Source organism: Trichoderma atroviride, chromosome 2 (genome assembly GCF_020647795.1).
Source record: "Trichoderma atroviride chromosome 2, complete sequence".
NCBI lineage: Eukaryota > Fungi > Ascomycota > Sordariomycetes > Hypocreales > Hypocreaceae > Trichoderma > Trichoderma atroviride.
The window spans coordinates 1,705,164-1,722,479 of NC_089401.1; the positions used below are offsets into that span (position 1 = coordinate 1,705,164).

At 49.2% G+C, this 17,316-nt stretch overlaps 6 protein-coding genes across 6 annotated transcripts; 4 read left to right on the forward strand and 2 right to left on the reverse strand.

Annotated features, from left to right (window-relative positions):
• Positions 1–97: 97 nt before the first annotated feature.
• TrAtP1_003317 (uncharacterized protein) lies at positions 98–6,924 on the forward strand. Its single transcript, XM_014087825.2, has 9 exons — positions 98–718; positions 799–1,234; positions 1,297–1,537; positions 1,609–1,662; positions 1,724–1,789; positions 1,849–2,091; positions 2,152–2,269; positions 2,330–6,579; positions 6,640–6,924. Exons 2-9 carry the CDS (start codon positions 954–956, stop codon positions 6,841–6,843), a joined length of 5,457 nt encoding a protein of 1,818 aa, XP_013943300.2. The 5' UTR covers positions 98–718; positions 799–953; the 3' UTR covers positions 6,844–6,924.
• Positions 6,925–7,273: 349 nt separating this feature from the next.
• Positions 7,274–7,540, forward strand: TrAtP1_003318 (uncharacterized protein; the record flags this gene model as incomplete). The annotated part of the gene is made up of 1 exon (XM_014087826.2): positions 7,274–7,540. The coding sequence occupies one exon, from the start codon at positions 7,274–7,276 to the stop codon at positions 7,538–7,540; it is 267 nt and encodes an 88-aa protein (XP_013943301.2).
• A 1,093-nt stretch (positions 7,541–8,633) lies between these two features.
• TrAtP1_003319 (uncharacterized protein) lies at positions 8,634–9,899 on the reverse strand (the record flags this gene model as incomplete). Its single annotated transcript, XM_066111834.1, has 3 exons — positions 8,634–8,848; positions 9,087–9,673; positions 9,733–9,899. The coding sequence occupies 3 exons, from the start codon at positions 9,897–9,899 to the stop codon at positions 8,634–8,636; spliced, it is 969 nt and encodes a 322-aa protein (XP_065967913.1).
• A 1,534-nt stretch (positions 9,900–11,433) lies between these two features.
• TrAtP1_003320 (uncharacterized protein) lies at positions 11,434–12,628 on the reverse strand (the record flags this gene model as incomplete). The annotated part of the gene is made up of 3 exons (XM_014087387.2): positions 12,041–12,628; positions 11,745–11,973; positions 11,434–11,675 (listed from the first exon to the last, which is right to left on the reverse strand). Exons 1-3 carry the CDS (start codon positions 12,536–12,538, stop codon positions 11,434–11,436), a joined length of 969 nt encoding a protein of 322 aa, XP_013942862.2. The 5' UTR covers positions 12,539–12,628.
• A 373-nt stretch (positions 12,629–13,001) lies between these two features.
• On the forward strand, positions 13,002–14,499 carry TrAtP1_003321 (uncharacterized protein). Its single transcript, XM_014087828.2, has one exon. It carries the CDS (start codon positions 13,118–13,120, stop codon positions 14,363–14,365), a length of 1,248 nt encoding a protein of 415 aa, XP_013943303.2. The 5' UTR covers positions 13,002–13,117; the 3' UTR covers positions 14,366–14,499.
• Positions 14,500–15,481: 982 nt separating this feature from the next.
• On the forward strand, positions 15,482–17,197 carry TrAtP1_003322 (uncharacterized protein; the record flags this gene model as incomplete). The annotated part of the gene is made up of 4 exons (XM_014087829.2): positions 15,482–15,524; positions 15,647–16,464; positions 16,546–16,733; positions 16,798–17,197. The coding sequence occupies 4 exons, from the start codon at positions 15,482–15,484 to the stop codon at positions 17,195–17,197; spliced, it is 1,449 nt and encodes a 482-aa protein (XP_013943304.1).
• Positions 17,198–17,316: the final 119 nt, after the last annotated feature.

Genomic DNA, 17,316 nt, shown 5'->3' on the forward strand with positions numbered 1-17,316 from the left:
TCGCGGAAGAGCTGCCTCTTGATCTCATGATTGTCACAAGAGAGGCTATTGACGCAACTCGGTTTCCTCTCCTCACGAGGGTTTATCCTATTGGCTCGTCTATTCCCATGGGCTGAGTTCGAAACAAGCAGGGTTCAGGACCTGTTATTTAGCGCCCACTCTTCGTTCCTTCGCATGGAACGGCCCGGCTAAGGCTACAGTGCGCGAAAACGATGCGGCTCTGCCGCGCAACAAAGTGCACAGCCCCTCTTGTCATAGGCAGGATGCCTCTCTTGGAGCTGCTTGCATGGAGCTTCAGGTAGCATCAGAGGCCGTCTAATCAACGCGTAGCAACGAACCTGAGCCCCGTCCTCCTTATGCATGTCAGATCTTCGGGAGAGTACCTTCGGGGTACTTGCGGCCACTTGGCCGGGGTCGAGTTCCAGCTCCACCGCTTCAGCTCTGCTCACCTTTCTGACGAGTTGTCTGACTGGACTCTATGGAGGGGAAGTTGAGCGTCATAGGACCCCGCGGCCAGGTCCTTGAGTAAAATATTTTCGTCTCTAGCCATGGCCTAGCTGGATTATACTTCTCTGCGAGGCCTTGATCGTCGAATAATAAGGGCTCGCCATATTTGGAGTGGATATCTGGCATCGCTCTATTGCGGTGCGCTCGAACAACGGTCGATTGATGTCGGTGAGCCCTCTTAACCACGCTTTGCTTCACTGTAACTCTTCAGGTTGGTGTGACCCTCATCGTTTCTCCTGCAATTTATAGCGGCTTGAAACAAGTATCAGCGTGCTAATCGTTCGCGCGCAGTGACATTTATTTTCATCTTTTACGCTCAATCTGCCTACACAAGTATTCAAGCTGCACCAAACGGCTGCCCTCCAGACTTGGGTATATGACACAGGCAGTCTTGGCTGTCTATGCCTAATACCTAGGCTGCTTGAGCTCCTCTTATCACACTGAAAATGTCGGATTCAGATTCTTCATCTGCCTCTAGCGCTTCCGATTCACGGGCCGGTTCGCCAGAGCCTGAGTTGGCGCCCACGGAAGAACAAGAGCAGACCGCGCAGCCAGCCGCTACTGGCGAGAATCAGGATGAATCAACTCCTGATGAGAATTCAGCTGGGACTCCAGAGAGCGAGGCAAATCCGCCAGAAGAAGAAGAAGAGCAAGATCCAGATGCTGAGCCCCTCCACGTTACATGGAAAGGTGAAGGGATCTCTGAGCCTTCCGATTTAGCTGTAGAGTAAGTGTCTACTCATAGCCAAGTAAACGATTCATATGGCTAATTTGCAACCATCAACACAGCTTCGTAGTGATCCATGGTGTTTATGGAGGCTGGGAACACGAATCCCAGGCTGGACCCGGCTCTGGTAACAGTGAATGGGTTGCGTCTTATGCCCAATTACTAGATTCGCCATCCAGAATCCTCCGTTTCGAGTACGAGCCGCTTCAGCTGTTTTGTGGTCGAAAAAGTCGTCAGGCCATCCGAGACTGCGCTCTGAAGCTATTGCGAGCACTAGCTGCCAGGAGAAAAAGTCAGAGTCAGGTTTGTGCACTTCACAGATGCTATGCTGTCAAACGAATCTATACGATTAATCTGACCAAATTAATTTTTAGAAACGGCTGATTATGTTTGTTGCCCATGATGTTGGAGGTCTCATAGTTAAAGATGTGCGTTTGAGTTCAGTCTTTTCGTTTTGCGAAGACGGTCGCTAAATCTCTTACAATATAGGCCTTATCTGCGGCGGCAGCCGATATAGCTTCCTGGGTAGACATTACGGAAATGAGTCGTATTCTGGTATGGCTATGGATCCTTATATTGGATGCTCAGAAAACTCTATCCCTAACTTGCCACAGGTTTTTCTCGGCTCTCCTCACCGAAGTGTTGACCACTTTGGTATGGAGGACACACTTTCTCGATTTCTTTTTGGTTCATATGACTCGGAAATCGCGGAAATTCGACCTTCTGCGTCTGCAATTCCTGGATTTGCGGCCGCTGCTATGGAGATCAACGGTCTGTTTGTTGAATCGAAAATTCTTCTCCGCAGCCGAGCAGTTAGTGTCTATCATCAAGAAGGGTCTTACTCAAAGATCAACAAGGTAAGACTTGAATCATATATGAACCAACATGAAACGATGCGCTCTAACATCAACTCAAAGGCGTTTGACACTTACAGCGCAACACTTGGTATACCCATGGAGAAACGATTTGCCGAACCAAGCGATTACGTCAACGACTACTCCTCTGTTACGAGCTGTCTTGGAGAACTGCTGAAGAGTGAGATTATATACCCAACCTTGTTATGCCTGTGAAGTTGGCTAACGTTAACTTTTCCAGCCTTCAATACTCCAGTGCCCGCAGACCAGCTTCGTTACGAAAGAACAATTCTCACTCTTGCTTCGCCCATCTTTCCTTTACAGAGCAGTAAACGTGACAATGCAGTTGTTGAAAGCTCCCCAGAAATCAAGGCGTGGCTTAAACACCGTGGCCCGCAAATGCTCTATCTTCACGGTACGAAACACGTCCGCGAAACAGCAGAGCAGCTTTTCTACGTCATGGAGGAGCACGCTGCCAAGAGCTCAACCACAATCGTCCTTTACTTTTCTTTTGATCGATATGATGTCAGGTGTGACTCTCTTAGAGACATGCTTGCCACTTTTCTGGCCCAAATTACGTGTCTCTATCCTGCTAGCGGAGATCGCATCAGGAGCACTTTTGCTCGTCTCGAGCAGGAACGTGGATGGACAGAGGCAGATTTGATCTATCTATTCGAGCGCTTCAGGTTTACTGACCAGGTAGATCATGTCATGTTTGTTATAAATCACTTGGATGAGTGCACAAAAGGCTCTCGAAAACAGTTCCTCGACAACTTCGCATACCTTTCACAGGCGAGTGAGAATTCATGGAAAGTCGTCGTCACAAGTCATAAACCGGGAGCTCTTTCAGAAGAACTTTCAGGGCCTTGGTGTATTAATATGGATCTTGATGCGTCTGAGGAGAAGCTGATAAGCGTTGCCGATACTGATTCCAAAGATGGCATGGCACGACTACTCACAGCACGCCCAGAGCTTCATTTTGAGTCTCGTGTCATCAAAGATCAGCAGCTGTACATTGACAAATTTGATCCCCTATCCAAACATATTATTTGGGAACAAGCGGCTGTACGAGAAGAATGGCCATATAAGACTACGATTGAAGAGTTACTCAAGTCGTTGAAATTCGACCCCAAGGCATCGGCCAACGAGGATCAAATCCTGGAGCAGCTTCTATCTTGGGTCCTTGGAAATTCTCCTGAGCCAGCAGTTCTACGTCAGCTCCTCACGTGGCTCCTCTACGCTGTACGGCCGCTCACTATCTGGGAACTCGCAACTGTGGTCTACCTTGGATCGGATCCCGACGAGGGGCACGCCACTCCCGATTCAGCGGCGATAGAAAGCCTTGTTTCCAAGATCAAGGTGTGGCTCGCCGGCGTTGTTGTGATACAACACAACGAAGTCAGATTCTGGCATCCAAGGCTACGGAATATTCTTATGGGCAAAAGCGAGGGTGGTGAGAAATCCGCTAGTTCTCGATTTTTATGGGATGAGATCAGGGAAACCGCTCACTCAGATATTGCAAACTTCTGTTTGAGATATCTTTCCCAGCCAACGGTAAAGGAATATATCAGCAAAACTTTCTCGGCCACAGATGCGGAATCCTTTGAGTCACCTACCTTTGCGGATCGAGGAAATTTATGCTCTTACGCTCTCCAAGCCTGGACGCATCACTATCTGCTTAGCTCTCCTAAGCCCGACCTGTCCAAGTTTCTACCTCAATCGACAACTTCCAAATTAGCAAGCAGCTGGGCAAAGGGCTATTGGGCGCTCTCAAATCCAATCACTAGGAGTACTACCTGTTTAGACACTCTGTTTCCAATTTTCGCAAGCTTGGGCCTAGTTGATGCCATTGACGCACGAGATGACGCAGATACATGCCGGGGCTTGCTTGAAGCTGCCTCAAAAGGCCAATCGGAAGTTGTTCGGACACTCATGAAGAAAATTGACGTGCCAGAATCCACTCTTATGGACATTATTGTGGCCGCTGCGGCATATGGGAATGAAGAAATGATGATAGATATGCTTGACCGCATTCTTTCCAAGAACCCTAAGCCTGATGTCACTACCTGGTCACCGGTGCTACTTCATCGATCAGCGTGGATTGGTTTGGATCGGTTTGCAGACCGAATCCTTGACCTGGGATATCCTCCAGATATTGAAAGCAGCTGGTCGTCTATCATGAAAGCCTCTCCGCTCTCTCAAGCAGCCCGAAACTTCCATGTCGGCATGGTCCGAACCCTCATTAAGCATAATGCGGATATGACCTCCTGCCATCTTTTCGGCAGAGTTCCCATCCATCATGTCGCCGGACAAGGCCATGCTGAGATTGCCAAAATCTTAGCCGAGGAAGGGAAAACTGACATAGAAGTTACGGATGAGGAGAACAAGACTACGCTCTATTTCGGGTCCTTATGGGGACACCATCACGTCGTTGAAGTGCTACTAGGGCTGGGAGCAGATCCTAATATGGGTATCAAGCCTGATGACACCCCGCAGAGCTGGTCGCCGCTTACGGTGGCTATTGATGAGGGTTATGAGAAATGCGTGAAGCTTCTGCTTGACAAGAATGCCAACCCAAATCTTCCTGGACCTTCAATGTGGGGCACAGCTCTACGATATGCTGCTGTCAAAGGCCATTTGAAGATTTGTCAGATGTTGATTGCCAGCGGCGCAGATCCCAACAGCCAGCTGATTTCGCCTCCAATCCTTACTCAGATGATTACTGACTACGAGGCGAGCGAGAATCGGCTCGAAATCTTCGACTTACTTCTTTCAATCAATGCTGATGCCAACGCAAAAGATGCCGACGGCACGCCTGTGCTGATTCATGCCTGCAGAAGCGATCTCTGCATGGATTTCGTCCCGAAGCTTCTGGAGCACGGCGCAGAGGTCAACGGCTTGAATTCCAGCGACCAGTCTCCATTGTATTTTTCCGCGCTGGACAAGAAAGAAGATCTTACCAAACTATTGATAGAGAAAGGCGCAAAAGTCAACGAAGTCAACTCAGAGAGCATTACTCCTTTGTACTTTGCCGTTCCCGATGCCGATATAGTTCGTATACTGGTCGAGAATGGCGCGGACCCAAACATTGGAAAGAATGCAGGATTCACATCTCTTATGCATGCGGCTTGGTTCGGCTACAATGACACTATGACACTTCTCTTGGAGCACGGTGCGTCTCTGGAAGAAGTTTATGACGGAGATGACGAGAGCCAGAGAGGATGGACAGCTCTACAATGCGCGGCATCGCATGCTCCCAAGGAGACAATTCGAATACTGGCTGAACATGGAGCCGATCTCAAACACGTATCAGACAAAGGAGTACCTATTCTGCACTCGGCTGCTCAAGAAGATGATGCGCTCTCTGCTCTTATGGAATATCCATCAAGGATTGACGTGAACCAAGTCGACGGGGATGGGAAGTCAGCTCTCCATTACACCAATGTGCCTTTTCATAATGTGAAACTCCTTGTCAATGCTGGAATAAACATAGACATCCAGGAAAAAACAAGGGGTGATACACCTATTTCCCTAGCAGCATACACGGGAAATCTAGAGCGTGCCAAATACTTCATCAAGCATGGCGCCAACATTCATCTCGGATCACCATGCGATGGCGCTGCTATCCATCAGGCATGCCGATTAAGTCACATGGATCTTGTAAAATTCCTCGTTGAGAATGGAGCCAATGTCGATCAGGTCACCAACTACGGCTCGTGTGGAACTCCTCTGCAGTCTGCATGTTTGCAATTCGCAGTTGGTGAAAACCGAATAGTCGACGAGATAGTCGACTACCTTTTGGATCATGGAGCAGACGTCAACGTAGAAGGTGGCTTTGTTGGTTCCGCCCTCCATGCGGCCGCGTACGCAGCAACGCCGAAAACGATCAAGACACTCTTGGATAAAGGAGCAAAAGTTGATATAAAGGACTCAATGAGTCGTTTGCCTATACATGTCGGAGCACTCAATGGTATCGAAAACTTCAAGGCGATCCTCGACGCTGGTGGGGACATCAATTCGAAAGATGTCATCGGACGGACCGCATTGAGCTGGGCAGCACAGCCTGGAAGAGTGCAGGCCGTGGAGAAAATCATATCACTGTTGCCTAATAAAGAGGCTATCGACGAGGCAGATATCGACGGCTGGACGCCGCTATGCTGGGCAGCTCGCGGCACGGATTGTTGGCTGTCTGCAGATCATGCCAGTGAGCCAGAAGAGCAAATGAAGACGATGAAGCTCTTACTCGAGAACGGGGCCAACCGTTTCGTAAAAGCCTCGGTTGGTAGGGAGAAGTGGACACCACTGAAGATTGCTAGGTTTACTGGGCAGCCAGAAGAAGTGATTGAGCTATTGAAGCACGGTATCGTTTCTGAAGATGAAAAGGAGAAGGAGAAGGAGAATGATGATAAGAAGGCTCCAGAAGAAGAATCTGAAGACGATAAATCCAGAAAGGGAGTCTTCAGCTCAGCAACATGTGATAGTTGCAGATGTGTAAGCACCCTTCATTCTCAAAAACGAACCTTTGCACATGTCGCTAACCAAACGATGCAGCGTATTTACGGCTTTTGCTATCATTGCAAGGAATGTACTGATTACGACATATGTTGGAAATGCTATACCCATAAAGAGCTGGTCCATTTCTCAGACCACATATTAGAGGAAAACGGCCCAGAGTTTGAAGATTCGCCAGAAGATGAGGAGCATCACGATGCATCATCGGATTCGTCGGATTCAACAGATTCAGACTCAGATTGAGTTATCAGCATATAGCCAAGGAAGTTATTAGTTAGAGGACTGTTCGGGCTAGAGTTAGATATAATGAATAAGTTTACGATATATCACAGAGCGCGTAAGTAATGCAATTAAGAACAGAAATAGCATAAGTTTAGTTTTATTCATAACCCAAGAACTTCTACGACTTCTTTCTTACACTCACTAACAGGAGTCATGGCCGTAACACATCGTGTTTAACACATTATGGGAACATGCGAAACAAAGAAAAGAAAAAAGGAAAAAAGGAAAGAAAGAAAAAGATGAGAAAACAATGTGTATTATGCAAACGCTGGAAATTACTCAGGTGAAGTGAAGGGCCCCTATCTCATCTTCAGATACTCTTGAAACAATCCCCAGCCAAATTTCTCAGCCTCTGCTTGTAAGATTCTACAGTATACATTGATCGACTGCAATGCCACGCCTTCATACCGTACTAGTAGAGCGGGACGTGGTTGTGGCGCGGGATGTTGTGGTTGGGCGAGATGTCGTTGTCTCACGAGATGTTGTTGTTCCTCGAGATGTAGTGGTTGCGCGAGATGTAGTTGTTTCACGAGAAGTTGTTGTTCCCCGAGATGTCGTTGTCTCACGAGATGTTGTTGTTCCTCGAGATGTGGTGGTTGCGCGAGATGTCGTTGTTTCATGTGAAGTTGTTGTTCCTCGAGACGTCGTTGTCCCCTGAGACGTCGTCGTCCCATGCGTCGAAGTAGGTGCATGGGTTGAGGTCGTCGGAGAGGAAGTCGGCCTTGTCTCATGTGTCGAGGTAGATCTGTTCGATGTAGTTGTCGCACGCGATGTACTCGTCGGATGCGTGGATGTAGATGTACGTGATGTTGTTGTTTCATGCGTTGAAGTAGACCCACGCGACGTAGTCGTGTGTGAGGAGGTTGGCCTTGACGTAGAAGTCTCACGGTTAGAGGTGGATCTAAGCGTTGTACTTGTCCCATGTGTCGAACTAGATCTCTGTGATGTGCTTGTCCCGTGTGTAGAGGTAGATCTTTGGGTTGTAGCTGTACTCGTTCCATGAGATGCACCTGTTGAGTGCGTTGAGGTAGATCTGTGTGATGTACTTGTTCCATGAGTTGAAGTAGATCTGAGTGATGTGGTCGTGTGGGGAGAAGTTGACCTCGACGTGCCAGTCCCGTGGGTGGAGGTAGATCTATGAGTGGTCGTGTTGGGGGAAGTTGACCTTGATGTATTGGTTCCATGAGTGGAAGTAGATCTTTGTGATGTACTTGTTCCATGAGAAGTAGTTGAAATAGATCTAAGTGATACACTTGCCTCATGTGTTGAAGTTGATCCACGAGATGTAGTTGTATGCGGAGAAGTTGACCTCGAAGTTTCATGACTTGATGTAGATCTATGAGATGTAGTAGTACCGTGAGAAGTGCTTGATCTACTAGAAGTAGTAGTCTCGTGGTGGGAGCTGGTATGAGACGTGCCCGTACTATGCGACGTTGCATGAGTCGATGTTCCCCTTGCTGTAGAAATCTCGTGTGTGCTAGTCAATCTGTGGGAGCTTGTCGTTGAATGGGAGGCGGTTCCAGAGTGCGATGTACTATGGGAGCTAGCTCCATGAGATGAAGAGGACGCATGAGACGATGTTGACCTATGCGAAGTGTTGGGGACTTCACTACGTGATGTAGTGGTTCTATGCGAAGTCGGCATGGATGAAGTAGATCGATGGGAGGAAGTGGATCCATGAGATGAAGTCCCGCCACGAGAAGTAGTCGTATGTGGCAAGGTACTAGTTCCGTGAGATGTAGATCTATGCGTTACAGTAGTCTCATGAGAAGACGTAGTCGGATGAGACGATGTTCCATGCGAAGTGCTGTGAGATGAGCTGAGCCCACGGGATGAAGTAGAGCGATGCGATGTAGCCGGATCATGGGAGCGGGAGGCAGCCGATCCTCTTGATGAAGAGCTATGAGATGAGAAAGTTCCGTGTGACGATGATGGCCTGTGAATTTCGGTTCTAATGGATCCAGATCTATGTGATGTAGAGACACCATGAGTCGACATAGATCTATGAGATGTGCTGATTCCATGAGAGGAAGAGTGGCCGTGAGTTGATGTAGACTTATACGAGTCGGTGTGATGCGAAGATGTCGGTCTCGCCGAATAAGTCTCGTGCGGAGAAATTGGCCTGTACGAAGTATGGTGCTTTGACGAAGTGGTAGGCTTGTCTCCATAGGTAGCCAAAGCAGGCACCTTTATGACAACAGTACCAGGTCTAGTTCCAAACCCCGGTATGGTGTACGTCTCCGTCTTGGTGCCAGTCCAGTAAATGGTCTCTGTAATGTACTTTACAGGATTCTTCACGATGACTTCGCCGCAGTCAGTTCCTTTGGGAGGCACGGTATATGTGACTGTTTTGCTGCCACCCCAAGGAACAGTCTTGGTGACATATCCGCTGTGAGGCGTCTTGATCACAACCGCGCCAGGCTCGCCTCTGTGAGGGGGGACGGTGAAGGTAGTAGCAGTACTTCCGGCCCAGGGAGCAGTTTTGGTAACATATCTAGACTCATCGCAGGGAGTCTTTACGACGACGGTGCTTGGCCCTTTACTTTGGGCAGGTGGGATTGTCACCGTCTTAGTCGTAGTGCCAGTCCAAGACATGGTAGTCGTGATGCAGTCTGGGTTCCATCCTGGGATTTTCACAATCTTGGTAGTCGGGCCCCAGCCAGAAGGAGGAATTGTAATCGTCTCAGTCGTAGGGCCATCCCACGACTTTGTAGTGGTCACACAATTTCCTTCCGGGATGGGAACTCCAGGCGTCACGTAAGCTGGGACTCCTGAGCACTCCATCGTAGTCCTATGTAACATGTCAGCAACATTGTATAAGCTGAAATCAGCAGTAAATACAAGACTCACTGAGCAAAAATAGTGGAAGTAGTTTTACCACAACACACATATTCCGCTGGGTGGTGTATTACAATCTCCGCAGGATGAGGGCACTCCGCATTATGGGCATTGGCAAGCTGCAGGAAGATGCCTGCGCCCAAAACGGCCGCAGACCGAACACCGAGCCAGCTCTTCATCTTCAACGATTTTCAATGGCAACAGATGGTCTTGCAAAAGAATGACACAAGTTAAAGAGAGTAATGTTGCTTGCTCTTCAGTAAACAGGCCGGACTATCACGGTCTATTTAAGATTCTACGGGCCTAGCTTCAACCTCAGATACGTGTTTCTAATCACCATGGAGTCGCGTCGGTTTGATTGCAAAGCGTTATTATGAACTCATTCTTTCCGTTCGCGCCAAGAGGGACTCCCTACGCGATGAGTATTGGTGCTTTCTTCGTTAGTTTGCATATATACGGAATGCTGCCCTGACGCTTGTCAAGAAGGCTAGCAACAACACATCTGATCGACACATTCTTCACAGCAAGCATACAAAAGCTATCTTTGACACTTTTTCATATTATAAAGTAATCAATTCATCAGAAGACAATAGAATGGCATTATAGAAGACTTGAGCTATCATAATCGGCCCCAAAATCTGCCTCTCACTATCAGCCATGGCGACCCAATTGTATGAAGTTTTACCATTGCAATGGCTCATACTAAATCTATATCTTACAATGTCAGTCAGCTTATCATACTATTCCAGACAGCCGGAGTCAGGGGCCTGTCTAGAGCTGTTCTATAGGGCAAGGCGAGTGAGACGAAGGTTCCACCCTCCCTCAGATCGACAAGTGTGTTGGGACCAACATAAGACAATAGACTCAGCTAGCATGACTAGTCCCAGCCTCATATCTCGTGCAAAGCAAGATAGTGTGCTGATTTTAGGTAAATGATGCTACTGTGCCTGACCGCTCCCTTTGGACGATCTTCAGCGCAATGCAAAAATCTCCGAAATGAGGCATTCTAGGCGATGGCGCCGGCAAAAGAAGTTTTATACCACGAGATGAATCTAGCATACCAGCTAAAGTGAATTGAAAATTCCAAGGGGTAATATTTTCTTTTTAGAGGATGACCGCCATGATCCTGATATGTTCGCGTTGGCGGGCTTCCAGAAAGATGTGTTGCTAGAGTGTTGGCTGTGATTGAGCCATCTCAGGAAATGAAGGCAAAGCCGCTCGCGGAATGTATTTAGTCAAAATCAAACACAGCAGCAATCTCGATATACCCCGTTTAAGTGTGATACAGCGCAGTATGGCGCAGCAAGGCCATCACTGACTGAGAAAAGGACGAAAGAGCGAAAGAGAGAACAGTTGGGTATAGCGCCCTGAATATAATTGGTAATCAGTCTGTATATAATACAGGAAGCCCAAATATGAGTTTTTCAATTAGCTGCGTATGGCGTACAGCCACTTTAACATGCGCAGTAGCGAATTAGCGACTCTCTCCTTCGAAGCAGCCGCATTTCTCCCTAGTTAGATGGCTATTTTGATGCTTGCGATAACAATCGCTACCCTGCAGTTCTCTGGAAATAATATTTTACATGTATCATTTTGTATAGATCTCTTTAGTTAAAGTGAATTTATCATATGGCTTTATATACATTCTGCTGAATTGTAGAAATCCTATTTCATATATAACACCTTGGCCCCATACGGGACCTAGTTCTCTGCCTAATTTGCCTGCTGCCGAAGTGCCATGATCTTCTGGAGCAGCTCAGGAGGAATCATGGGGTTAGGATCCTTTTCAGATAGCCCTTCGACTCCGATCTTTAGGAAATTAGGCTCTTCCGAAATTTGCTTGCTCAGAACAGTCTTCACTTCGTCAACATCCCAGTTAGCCCAGACAAACCGGCCATGCAGATGTTCAGCCTCTTGGCTAGCCGCCCAGACCGAAAATTGGCCTGGAAGGTTTTCTGAAAGACGCGATAGTTAGTACCATGAGCTTATAGAAAGGAAAATATGAATGGATGTGGGGGCCATACCATCGTCAAAAGGGATTCCCAAGTCCTCGCTTGCACCAGACTTGCGAGCCATGTCGGTGAGAACGCCACCTGGGTGGAAGCATATGATCTGCATGTCGTTGACTTTGGTATCTTTGGCAATCTGCTGAACCAAGAGCGTAGCGGCATTCTTGGTCAGGCCGTAACTTGGGCGTTCTGGGGCCATTGACTGCCACATATATCCGGCAATAGTCGAGAGGTATACCAAGAACTACAAAAGCGTCAGTCTCGCCACGATTCTGATACAATTCAACCAGAAATCAGAGATAAAATCTAACCTTGCGGGAGCCTTGTTTGCTCGTCTGCTTATAGAATCGCTCGGTAAAATCCAACGTGGAGCGTACATTGGCCTCAAAATCCCGCCAGACGTTGCCAAGGCCATTCTCGAGAATGGGAGCTTTTTCGGTATGCGACGCCGCATTGAGGACCAAAACATCGACATCAACCCCATTGCGTTGGAGATCTTGCCAGAATGCTGCAGTAGATTCGAGACTTGCAACGTCACAGACTTTGCCCTCAATCACAGTAGATGATCCAAAGCCGTCTGCTTCTTTGGAGAGCTTCTCGGCGGCAGACTTTACAACTTCTTGACGGCGACCCAAGATGATGACATGTTTGGCGGAAGCTTTGATGAAGCTGCGGGCGACGGCATATCCAATTCCACTGTTGCCTCCGGTAACGACAACTGTCTTGCCTGCTTGGCTGAGTTCTGGGCGTGAGGGAGAGATGGCCGCATAGGGCTTTCGGTGGTACTGCTTCAGGGATGGGAGACTCATGGTTGCTGGAGAAGTATTGCTGCCAAGATTTTGTTTCGGTAATAGTGTTTGCTGATGTATCGTGGTGATGGCTGTTGAAGATGTTGAGGAATATTGTCGTTCTTTATCTGCTTTTTATACACAGCTCCTACTCCTCCCATTTTCCACATATAACAAACCCGCAATGCCCAGGACCAAGACATGGGCCGACTCTCTCTCCTGACTCTCCATTATTCTGGTCCGCAACTCCAAGTCCGCCTCAAAGCAGCGGAGTTGAACATGAGGAAATCAGTTTATTAATATAAATTCCCTTCAGACTCTCATCACCCACATACATAATTTGTCTTTTTGGTGCCTTCCGATGTGGCGCCTACAAAATGCGTGACCGGCGGCGGGTTCTCCGTCCGCAAGTGGAAAATTCCCCGCCGGCGTCACCTATAAAACCCCATGCAGAGCCCCGAGTCCCGGCTCCGCCTGGCGGAAGAAAGCCCGCCGGGATAACAAATTTCGGCCCCGGGCCTTGAAAAGAAATAAGAGCATCAGGCGATAGATGGGCAAACGCTCGAATCTCATATCCAAGAGAAAAAACTCCAGCCCGCCATGTCGGGTTTTCCTCCGCAGAAGCGCCTAGCCTGCATTGCGTGCACTAAAGCGAAGCGCGGCTGTAGCAAGCAGACGCCTTCGTGCCGGCGCTGCTTGGAGAAGAAGGTCATCTGTCGCTATCCGGCGCCGCGCATCACGCCGCCGTACGATCTCGTCTTTGCGGAAGATGGCGCCGTGTCTGCCGTTCCAGCGTCGAGCGAGAGGAGTCTGCTTCCGAGTCCGGCGTCTCACGGTAGTGGCGAACGGCAGCAGCAGCAACTGCAGCAGCACGAGAGCCACACGCCGGCCCGCCAGTCAGTAACAGCAGAGGATCTGCGGCATCCGTGGTTTCTCTCGCCATCATCATGGACCATAGACCATAGCACAAACTCGATCCCCTCTCAAATCACCTTTAGCGATGAGGCCCTCACGTACTTTATCAGCCAGCTTCACACCTGGCTGAGGCAATACGCGAGCGAAGGCCATTGTCCCTTTATCCACCCCCAGCTATGGAAGATCCATCTGCCAGACTGTATCCAAGATGCGTTTGCCTCCCTATCAGCATACCAATCCAAGACTCCCGCAACCGAAAGGATGGTGATGCGCATCATCGAGAACCGCGCCAATAACCTAGTCGGCGGCCATAGTGCCAGCGCCAATGAAGATTTCGGAGTCGTCATGCTTGACTCTGCGTGCCACCTCGCAAGGACGCAGGCTCTCCTGATATACAAAATCATCCGTCTGTTCGACGGCGACATTCGCGCCCGCGCCCAGGCTGAAAAGCACATTGATACTCTCTCGCTGTGGGCTCGACAGATGTGGCAGAGCGCCAATCTTGCTCTCTCTTCAGATCACGGCGACGCATCGATTGAGGGCGGGAATAGCAACGGGCCGGTCGATACGCAGCTACGAACAGACGGCTCCATCACGTCTACATGGCAGGCATGGATATTCTCCGAGTCCATCCGCCGCACGTACTTGGCCGCAACGCTCACAGAGGCAGTGTACCTGACTCTGAAGCAGAGCTGGGCTCCTTGCCCTGGCGGCATCATCTTCTCCGGTGGCGCGGGTCTGTGGGAAGCAACTTCACCATCTTCTTGGTTCAATCAATATCAACAGAATCTCGTCAATAGTGTGCGCTGTATTGATGGGAATCAATTGTTTACCAGTGCCAAGCCATCGGACGTGGATGAGTTTTGCCACGCCACTCTCATTGTATCCTATGGACTAGAGAGGTTTGACCGATGGTGTAATGAGAGTATGTGAATGGGTCTTTTTTGTTTTGCAATATTCCAATGAATTGTATGATACTATGGCTGTTTTTCTCAAGTATATGTAGCCTTTATTTCGTAGTTTATGTCGCTTATAGTAGCCCAATTGTATAAAAATATATGTTTGTACGATCGTGCCTTTGGCCTGACCATGGAGTTTATCATAGATAACATACCATATGAAATGAAAAGAAATAATTTATGCTCCTAGTTAGGACGAATACGCGTACATCTGAGCCTCATTCATTTCGAGAACGTGGTTTGCTCCCAAGTATGATGCTCAACCAACCAATCAATCGTGTACGTCAGACACCGGAATAGCTGCACCGCACTGGCTGGATAAATCGGGCTTCGTATTCGCGACTCCACAGATTCGCTGATCCTTGCATGTGACGGCAGCAAGACTAAATGGTAGCCACAGCTTGCGCTTGGGGAATCGCGTGCCGCTCAAGGGACCAATCGCGTGCCAGCAATTGGCTCCCTCCGCAGCCTATCCTTGACCTAGACTGGAGTTCGCGACGGATCTCCATAAGAAAATCGGGATCGAGGCCCATGCGGTGCTGAGCCAAACACGCGCAAGAACAAACACAAGTGAAAAACCAGGACTGCCTGTGATTATTGAATTCAAGAGGGGACGATGGTGTTTAGAAGATGTACGAATCATGGAGAAAAGGCAGCAAACTAATACGCGTATGCAATGTACAGCGTCCTCAATATAAGCAGATGCATCAGCTGCTCCTCTGCCCTACTATTCATGATTGCGAAATCAGCCCTGGAACAGGGATGGACAGAGGCAGTTGAGCCGCCTCCATGCTAAAAGATCAGGTACCTGCACCTGTGCCGCTCTGCATGGCACTATCCACCACTCTATCGCTTTAGTGGTACGACGCAGCCTTATAATCCATCGAGCTGCTGCTTTCGCCGTCGCAGCAGCTGAACTTGTCCAAGCTCGCCAAAACCGCATTCTCTTCTTCCCAGCTGCACTGGTGGCGATACCGAGTCGCAGAGAGTTGGAGTGCTGGGAGCCGAGCCGTGCATCATCGTTATTTGCGGTTTGTTTACTTGCTTGTTATCGAGCACCTGCAGAAGAATCAACATTTCTGGCAACAGGATGCTGCTGAAGAATCTGTGGCGCGCCGCGCTGACGGCTGCTGGTGAGCATTTCCCATGCGTTTGCGTCCTATGCTTGCTTATGATTTCCTTTGCTGTGCCTCTTTTCGCCGCTGTGCCCACGCAAAATTGCTGACCAGCGATCAACGTTATGCATAATCTATAGCCTTTGCAGCAGCCCCGGCTCGCGCCGACGACTCTGCCAACCCCACGGGACAATCAACCTTCATCAGCCCCGACGGCAGCCTCGCCTTTGCCTTCACCGTGCCCGACAATGGAAACACAGACATCTACTTCAGCCTGCGCGTGTCGACGGACCGTTCCTGGGGCGCCATCGGCCTCGGCAGCAACGAAATGGCCGGCGCGCTGTTCCTGATCCTCTACCGCAGCGACAACAACGAAAACAACGTCACCTTTTCTCCCCGCCTGGCCTACGGCAACTACGAACCCAAATACTATCCCGACCTCAAGTTCCAGACGTTCAACGGCACCGGCGTCAAGGACGGCTACATGACCTTCAACGCCGTCTGCAATGAGCACTGTCGAAGCTGGCCCGCCGGCGGAACTGGCAAAGGCTACATCGACGTGTCGTCGCCCAACCAACAGGCAATTTACGCTCTAGGCCCCAAGGAGAGGTTTACTAGTGACGATCCAAATGCAGGCCTCAAGATGCACAGCGAGCACGGCACCTTTACGATTGACATGAAGCGGACCCAAGGCCGAGCTGACCTGCCTGTCTTGACCATGGACTCGGTTAGCGAGGGCACGACGCTCAACAGCCGGTCCACGGGCAATTACGATTGGAAGGCCGCTGCGCACGCTTCCTTCATGGTCTTTAGCTTCATGTTTCTGATTCCCTTGGGTTCGATCCTCATTAGGACGGAAAAATGGGCCAAGCTTCACAAGTTCAATCAGACCTTTGCTCTCTGCCTTGTGTTGACGGGCCTTGCCTTTGGCATCCTGACAAGCTTCAACTATCGACGGGTAAGCTTCCTTGGTTTTCTGTCTGGGTCTTATTCTGTTCTATTACACATGTCACTAACATTGGGTCTCTTTTGATTCTAGTCTCGTGGATTTCACTCCCTGCATCAGATCCTTGGTTTCATCACCATCTTTCTCATGCTGAACCAGGTCGTACTTGGCGTCCTTCATCATCTCAAATGGCGAAAGACGCAGCAAGCCACTAGATTCGGCAAAATCCATGTCTGGAATGGGAGAATTGTCATGATATTTGGCGCTGCCAATGGTTACATGTAAGACTTGTATTCCCCCTTTCCTGCTCTACGCTTCAAAGTTTGCTGACGCTGAATTTTGCAGTGGTTTTGGCTATGCGCTCGATCGCAAATACGCCCTCGTTGTCCTCGGCATCGTCTTCCTCTTAGTCCTTTGCTTCTTAGGCTACATCATCTGGGCGGCCAAGCGCAATATGCCGCGCCGCCAACAGGGACCCTCTGGATTTGAAGGCCTCAACCACAGCTACCAGCAGCAACAGCCACAGCCATGGCGAAATACTGCCTACTCGGCTGGCGCCTACTCAGGTGCTGCTGCGGCCCCAGTATATCCCGATCATCCTCCTCCGGGATACGAGCCTCCGTCATCGCAGAGTGAGCTCCAGAATGCTGCCTCGTGGGGCGCGAGAACTCGTGATGGAAGGAGCAGCTATGAAGACGAGCCTCTTGATTTAGGCTCAAGCCAGAAACCAAGGGAGTTTACATAAAGATGTTTCTAGTAGTCTGCATGTATGGCGTTGGGGGAGCATGGGAACAAATAATGATTATTAATGAAGTGGATAATAGGGGGATAGGACTACGATTACAGTTATCTTATGGCTTTTTC